An 8527-nucleotide genomic window follows, 5' to 3' on the forward strand; every position below is an offset into this window, starting at 1 on the left:
TGAACTTTTCCAAGAGGCGTCATTGTGTAGGAAAGGTTTAGTGGTTAATTATTAGAGAATTTCATACCATTCATGTTACTTGGTTGTAATATGTTGATGATTTCATGTTATGGGTTGGGAACATGTGATGGTTTGTTATATCTGTTGAAGTAATGAATATATTATGTGATAATGATATATATATATATATATATATATATATATATATATATATATATATTGTGATGTGTTACATGGTTAGCTCACCCTTGCATGTTTGTGGTTATGGTTTCCGCCTATGATGGTCGTACATTTTATGTTATACGAGAGTACATGGTAATGCAGATCCTAGTGAAGATGAATAATTGTGAGAGACTTGTGGAAAAGACTTAGGAGTTTTATTTAAAAGCATTTGGAATATGTTTTTGGATTATGATGTAATAGCTCGCTACTTACAAGTTATTTTCTTTTGGAAGGTTTTGTAATCAGTTATATTGAATGGCTTATGATGGAATGGTTAAGTGCAGAGTTTAATGATACTTTGTTTTGGAGAATAAAGTTTTATTTAAATGGAATTTTTCTTGGAAGGTGGCTTTTAAGATAAAATACTTGTGAAATTCCTATTTTATAGGATGATATCAGAGGTTGTATTGGAAGTTTTGGAAATTTTAATATTACACGTGGCATCTGGAAAATGGTTGTTACATAGTGACATTATAACAAGGTAACGATAAGAAGGGAAGAGACACATAAGAAATAGTAACGTGTTCGAAATCCCGTGAGTGATGCACGTTTCACATTCATTCAAATTTTGCATCAAATCCCGGGAAATATAGAATCTCTTTGAACTCTCGTTTTTTGTAGTGGTCCACTTTGCATTTATGTTGTTCTTGAATGTTTCAATTTGTGGACCCAAAACCCTTATTCCTTATTTAGAAAATACATATTAAGAAGAAATGATAACTCTTGTGCTTGGACATGAGTGATGGGAACGAGATGAACAATAATGGATGGGAGGATGCGGAGGTGTGATACCTTTTGTACCGGTTGTGGGCCTAACCGCTATAAAAAGTGGTACTTTTTATCGATTCTGGAACCGATATAGAAAGTGTAAACTTTCTATACTATTTATATCTATACTAATTTTGGAACCGGTATAGAAATCATTTTTTAACTGGTATAAAAAGCCTTTCCTACATTAATGTCTCTCTTCCTCTCTTTTGAGCTCCTTGAAGTTCATCTTCATAACCATTTAGTTGTCTTAATGTCCACGGGGAATCTTCATGGAGTTTTTTTAAAAAACTTTAACACAAACACCTTGCAATCATTCTAAATATTAGATGGATTTACATCATATTATAATGAATGAAATAGATGAATGTTTATAAGGGAGATGAATGTGGATGGAAGAACTTTGTATGAAGGAAGGTGGTTGAGAGAATAATGTGAAGGAAGGAGAAAAGGAGGATAATATGGATGAAGGAAATAAGGACAACAAATGTAGATGAAGGTGTGTTGATGAAAAAGTTAAGCGTGGTTGTAGAATATGAATGTGGGTGAAGAAGTGTGGAGGAAAGATATGAGTATGAGGAGATGTATGAATGTGAATGAATAAGACAAGTTGTATGAGATTTATAAAGAAAGTAAAAGAAACAATTTATGAATGAGAAGATTTGTCATCCTTAAATATTAGTCATTAGATTAAAAGTATAATTTATGGTCCAAATTCAATATGAAGAATGTATACATATTCAAAATATATAACATTGCATCGACTTAGTTGTCACTAACTTAAATAAATATAAAATATTGCAAATAAATTAGGTTAGCATCTCTTGAGCCTATGCCAATCTTATTTATTTTATTTTTTTATAGTTAATGTCTGCTAAACCACTATTAAACTTATTTATTTTATTTTTTTTATATTTACCGTCTGGTTAGTCGATGTTAACTTAAATAAATAAATTGTTAAACATTAATAAATAAATTGGTATTCGTCGTTATCTGAAACTTTAATACATTTTGGTCCCAAATTTTAAAAATGAATGGATATAGTCATTTTAACCAAATTATGTTAAATAGTTTTGATGTGTTAAATGCGTTTGATGCTAACATTTGAGTTGATTACATTGTTTGACATGTTCTTGCTTCAATCTCAGTTGAAAAAAATGTGTATGACGTAAAAAAAATTTAACCTAATTCGGTTAAAAGGAATACATCCATTCATTTTTAAATTTTGGGACCAAAATACACGAAAGTTTCAGATAGAGACAAATTCTAATTTTACATTAAATTCAGGGACTAAATATATACTTAACCCATAAATAAAGTATTAAAACTAAATAAGATTAGCTTTTGCTAAATCATCACTAACATAAATATTTATTTAATAAAAAATTTTAAAAATAACTTTATATATATTTTATCTTTAAAAAATAATATTCTTTATTAGAATAAGTTAATCTTTTGTAGAAATGAATGAACGATTATAAAATAAACCTACAATTCTTTTTTTTTTCGATGATAACTCTATCAAATACACCAAGGTCGGCTCAAGGGTAAAACATATAAAATAATCATTTTAGGCCTCCAAAAAGGTCTCAAGATTTTTGTTGAGTACTAATATTTCTTTATTAAATTAATTATAAAATTATATTCAAAAAAAAAAAACCCAAATTTTTTTTTTACTAATATACCTTCATTAAGTTAATTGTAAAATTACGTTTAAGAGGAAAAAAATGCCTCAAAATAATTATATACCTCTGTTAAATTAATCATATTTTATGTTTGAGAATAAAATTTAATTAAATTATTATTAGTGTTTGTTACTTTTTATCGATATTAAAATGATATTTATTGAGTTAAAAGCTTTTTTAGCAAATTATAATTTTGTTTACAAAAAAGATAACGAATAGTTATCTTTATTATCTCATAATCAATTTTTTATTCTATTTTCCTTTTTTCTTCTAGAGTTTTTTTTTTAGGTTGTAGATTACATTTCTCATTTTGTCTTGATGTTTTTATTCTATTTGTTTGATTTGTATTAGGATTAGAAATGCGTTTCTTTTGCCTGATTTTATTTTTTGGTATCTTTCAATTTATGGGTTTCCAGAATTTTTAATGCATATATCTTGATGGGTAACCAATTTTTTTTTTACAGAACTATCAATTAGATTAGGGTTTAGTCTTTTGGTGGATAATAAATTAATTGGAGCATAAGATTTAAAAGACCACAAATGTGATAGAAAAATAGGATCTAGATATAAACTCTACCTTTTTTTGTAAAAAATATCATAGAGAAGAACTTCGAGCAAATATAATTCAAGTTTAGGAAAAAAAATGACTTACCTTTGTTGGATATTGATAGATTTATTTTCAGAATTAAATATCTTAAGAGAATTCATAGGTTTGAAAAATGACAAAACAATTGACATTCTTAATTATATAAAAAGAATAGATTATTTTTCAAATGCATATATAGCTTAGGAAATAACGTTTATAATTCCAGTATAAGTTGCTTTAGTCGAAAGAAATTTCTCAAACCTAAAGATAGTAAAAAATTATTTAAGATTAACAATATCTCAAGAAAAATTAAATAGATTAGCCATATTATCTATTGAAAAAGAAATAATATATGAAATTAATTATGACAATTTAATAAATAATTTTACACAAAAAAAAAATTTAAAATTTAAATAAAAGCACCTATTTTTTAAATTTGCGCGTACAAAATCTTTGAACCGTCCCGAACAACACTTAACCAATCATCATCAAGGCTCTTTTTAATGAAGTAATTCATATTAACGACCGACACATATTGTGTTTCTTCTTTTATTAATCACATTCGGTGAAAAATATACTAATGTTTATGATACAAAAGATAAGAAGCAAAATGTAATTTTAAGGGATTATATAAATAATAGAGAAAAAAATATAAATAATTAACTTTAGAAGAGAATAACATTTTATGAAAAAAAAAAGCTTTTATAGATCATAAACATCACATTATAGATGTTGGAATTAATAATTGAGAGAACTTTTTCTATTAATATTTGGAGAATGTCCCATTCAAATAATTCAGAAAAGGTGTATTATAGTTAGTTAGACGTCATTATAAAGGATTGTTCGAAAGTACTTCAAGTAACCTAAACTGATACTAAATCGACTATAACTGGATAAAAAAGATTGAAAAAAATAAAAATTGTGTTGAATCGTTATATTAATTTCATTTTTAAAACTTGAATTAATTTTAGATAAATGTTTAAAATAAATTCAATAAAACCTAGATATTGAAAAATGTATTTCAAAATAAGATAGGTATAAATAATAATCATAATAATTATATAATTGAAACAATTTAAAATGGTTGAATTTAATTTATTAAAACTGTGCTACAATTTATTTTAATTCATTTTAACCTTTAAACAAGTTACTTAAATCAATTCTAAAGTTTAATTTAAATCTTCAATAATTGGATTCAATTCATTCATTTCCCTCCCTTATAAATAAGGAAGCTTCAAGGAGTGATCAGCATAGCCAAGTCTCATCTTCGAAAAGAGAAGAAAAATGAGCATTTCACGTTCTGAAAAGTGTCATGTGGTGTGCGTGCCATTCCCAGCACAGGGCCACGTGATTCCTTTCATGCAACTAAGCAAACTTCTTCTTTGCTCTGGTTTTCAAATAACCTTTGTGAACACGGAGTTCAACCACAAGCGTTTGGTTAAGTCTCTGGGAGAAGATTTTGTTAAGGGACAACCTGGTTTTCAATTTGAGACCATACCCGATGGGTTGCCCCCATCTGAGAAAGATGCAACACAAAGCATTGCAGCACTGTGTGATGCAACAAGTAAACATTGTTTTGAGCCTCTGAAAGAACTTGTGAAGAAGCTTAATAGTTCAGATGAAGTTCCCTTGGTTACCTCTATTATGTATGATGGACTAATGGGGTTTGTTGGGAAGGTGGCAAGGGAATTGAATGTTGCTGAGCAACAGTTTTGGACTGCCTCAGCTTGTGGTTTGATTGGATACTTGCAGTTTGATGAAGTTGTCAGGAGGGGCATTATTCCCTTCCAAGGTGATTCTTTCTCTCTTTCTTTCGTCTCTTAACTAACAAACTATCAAATCATTCTATCACTACATAGTGAATTGCACCCTAGATTTAGAATATATACAAGAAAAGATATGAACATTAATTCTAAACAAAAACATTATAATTTTTGTATTTTGTTATTAATAATACTTTTTGTTCTTGTAATATTCACCACTAGATATGTTTCTAATTCTTTCAAAAATTATAAATTTTGTATTTTGGTTTTAATAATTACTTTTTCTTCTTGCAATATTTAACCATGGTGTATTTGGTTATTCATTTATTATTTATTCATATTAATTGATTAATTTTTTTTAAAGGATTTTCAAGTATATTTAGTGATTACATTAATAAGAATCTAATAAACTAGTCTCTAATGTAATTTACAAAATATTTTAAAGAGTAATTTTTTGATAACCAAAAACAGAGGTAATTAAGATTATCATAAACCTAATTAATTTTTTATTCATAATATAAACTATTTTAGATACCAATAAATTTTAGTTTATGAATTTGTCTAAATAATTACTATACTAACTAATTATTTTTTATCTAGTTGTTAACTGATATATATTTTTAGTGATATAACTTACTCTAAAATACAGACGTACTTAATATCAAAATTTAATGTTTTTCGACTAAGTAATTAATTTTATATTTTATAAGTTGTGCAAGATTCTAATAAATTATGGATTAAAACTTAAAAAAATATAAATAAATTTAATTTTTATTTAAACAATAAAATTGGAATCAAACTAATTTATAACAATCTAAAATTATTTTCTTATTAAATATATAGATTTGAATTTAAATTCAATTCAACTATTTAGATTTACTCAATTTTTATAAATATGAATTTCAGATTTAATTTCAGTTCAGTTATTTGAATTTAACAAAAATTTGGATTGTATTTGTAAAAAGCAACACATACCCACTGGACATGTTGGTATAAGTTCGAAAATTAAATATTAACAAGCACATTTTTTTTCTCCTTACATATATAACAGTTTTTAAAGTCAGTTTTTTTGGTTGAGTGAGAATAAAATAAAATTGAAAAATAAATTACCTGGAATATGTAAAAAAGGAATAAAAATAAGTTTATTTTAATAGTATTTTAAATTATTTATTATTTCTATTATAATAAATAAAAAACATCATTCTACACTGATACTATACAACGAGTAATATTATATATATATATATATATATATATATATATATATATATATTATAGCAACTGTATAAAGAAAAGTTAAGATATTTTTAAATACTTAATTAACCTACTTATCCAACGAGATCTATAGTATGTTTGAAGTACGAGACACTTTACCTTTTATTTATATTGTGCTTTAAGACATGATCTCTTTATGCACTTTGTCTTAGTATTTTTTGTGTTCCAGTGAAACAGAAAGAAACACATTATTTTTTATGCATTTTTAGAAGTTTCCAAATTGGTCGTATTGTGTTTAATGACAGTGATATATTTGGAATGTCATACCATGACATGTTGAAAGGCACACTTTGTCCTTCTTAAATAATGATAGAAAACAATAAAATAAAATTGAATCACGTTCAAGTAACAAAAATATATTGAAGTTAAAAAACATCTAGCGTGGTAATGAATTTTATACATGATTTAGTCCATACATTGGTTTTGGATGATAGACACCTGTAGACGAGAAAATAATTATAAAAAATATTTTATGCATAATTAATTTGTAAAATTTGCCTTGCATATCTTTTTTTACATTTTTATTTTTATCTCAAGAATACGTTAATTTGTAACATTTATAAAATTGTATTTCATTTTACTTTTTTAGATGCTTTTCCAGAAAGGTTTAAATATAACCCTAATCAATGAATATATTTTTATCTTTTAATATGCATTGTATATCATTTTTTTAAAGATCTCTTTTAAGATATGTAATCATTAGAAGTAGGTCACTTTCAACCTATACAAAATGATGACCTCGTACTGAATTATTAGATATCGAAAACCTGAATTGTAAAGAGTTAAAATGTTTGAGTTCTTTAATGTGATAATTCTCTTTCCAATGTTTCAGACGAAAGTTTCACCACGGATGGGTCTTTGGACAAAAATCTAGATTGGATATCTGGAATGAAAAATATGAGAATAAGAGACCTTCCAAGTTTCGTGAGAACCACAACTCTTGATGAAACAAATTTTATTTGCTTTGGATTAGAGGCAAAAACATGTATGAGGTCATCTTCAATCATAATTAACACATTCCAAGAATTGGAAGACGAAGTTCTTAATGCTCTAATGGCCATTAACCCAAACATATACAACATTGGTCCACTTCAGTTGTTAGGAAGGCATTTTCCTGATAAAGATAATGGTTTCAAGACCAGTGGGTCAAATCTGTGGAAAAACGACTTAGGATGTATCAAATGGTTGGATCAATGGCAACCTTCATCAGTGATTTATGTGAATTATGGAAGTATTACTGTAATGTCAGAGGATCACCTGAAAGAATTTGCTTGGGGACTAGCAAATAGTAATCTACCATTTTTATGGATCAAAAGACCAGATCTTGTAATGGGTGAGTGTACATCTTTGCCACAAGATTTCTTAGATGAGGTGAAAGGTAGAGGATACATAACAAGTTGGTGCCCACAAGATGAAGTGCTTTCTCATCCATCAGTTGGGGTTTTTCTAACTCATTGTGGCTGGAATTCTACAGTTGAAGGTATATGTGGGGGTGTGCCTATGATTGGTTGGCCATTCTTTGCTGAACAACAAACAAATTGCAGATACATATGCACAAATTGGGGAATAGGAATGGATGTTAAAGATGACGTGAAAAGAGAGGAGGTCACAGCACTTGTGAAAGAAATGATAATGGGAGAAAAGGGGAAGAAGATGAGGCAAAAGTGTGTAGAGTGGAAAAAGAAAGCAGTACAAGCCACTGCTTTGGGAGGATCATCTTATAATGATTTCTACCGGTTACTGAAGGAAGTTCATCACCATGATGCTATTTGAGTGTTTCAATATGGTGATAGTAGGTCATTGGACAATGTTTCAAAGGAATCTGTGTGATTTGATGGAAAACAATAATATTGAATATATTACAAATAATATTCATGAATAAGGATTTGTATGGATGTATTTGATGATGGTTTCTGCTATTTATATTATTGTGTGATTATGTACTTTCAATAATGTGAGTGTTTCATTGGAAAAATAATGGTATTCTGTATTTGGAATATTTTATTATTTTCTTGTATTCATCCAATTTGTTAATTTTTATAGTTAACTAAAATAATCACTTTTGTGTGTAATACTCCATTTAAATAATAACTTTAATTTAAATGAAATGCCACACAGATAGAAATTTAGAGACAGTCCTGGAGTATAAACGTTACTCCTTACAATATCCAAAAATGCTAGGAGGAACTAAGACACACCAGGATGCCAGATACAACCAAGAATCCAAG

The 8527-nt window shown here is 27.3% G+C and overlaps 1 protein-coding gene across 1 annotated transcript; it reads left to right on the forward strand.

The window, feature by feature from the left end:
- The first annotated feature begins 4521 nt into the window (after positions 1-4521).
- On the forward strand, positions 4522-8274 carry LOC114187308 (linamarin synthase 1-like). The gene is made up of 2 exons (XM_028075525.1): positions 4522-5053; positions 7132-8274. The coding sequence occupies exons 1-2, from the start codon at positions 4546-4548 to the stop codon at positions 8070-8072; spliced, it is 1449 nt and encodes a 482-aa protein (XP_027931326.1). The 5' UTR covers positions 4522-4545; the 3' UTR covers positions 8073-8274.
- Positions 8275-8527: the final 253 nt, after the last annotated feature.

The sequence above is a fragment of the Vigna unguiculata genome, chromosome 6, assembly GCF_004118075.2.
Source record: "Vigna unguiculata cultivar IT97K-499-35 chromosome 6, ASM411807v1, whole genome shotgun sequence".
In the NCBI taxonomy this organism is placed as follows: Eukaryota; Viridiplantae; Streptophyta; class Magnoliopsida; order Fabales; family Fabaceae; genus Vigna; species Vigna unguiculata.

Bases quoted from the DNA above. Each gene is read 5' to 3' on its own strand.
- LOC114187308 (XM_028075525.1), top strand. From the start codon at position 4,546: ATGAGCATTTCACGTTCTGAAAAGTGTCATGTGGTGTGCGTGCCATTC. The intron at 5,054-7,131 runs GTGATTCTTTCT...CCAATGTTTCAG, and splicing joins GGGCATTATTCCCTTCCAAG to ACGAAAGTTTCACCACGGAT.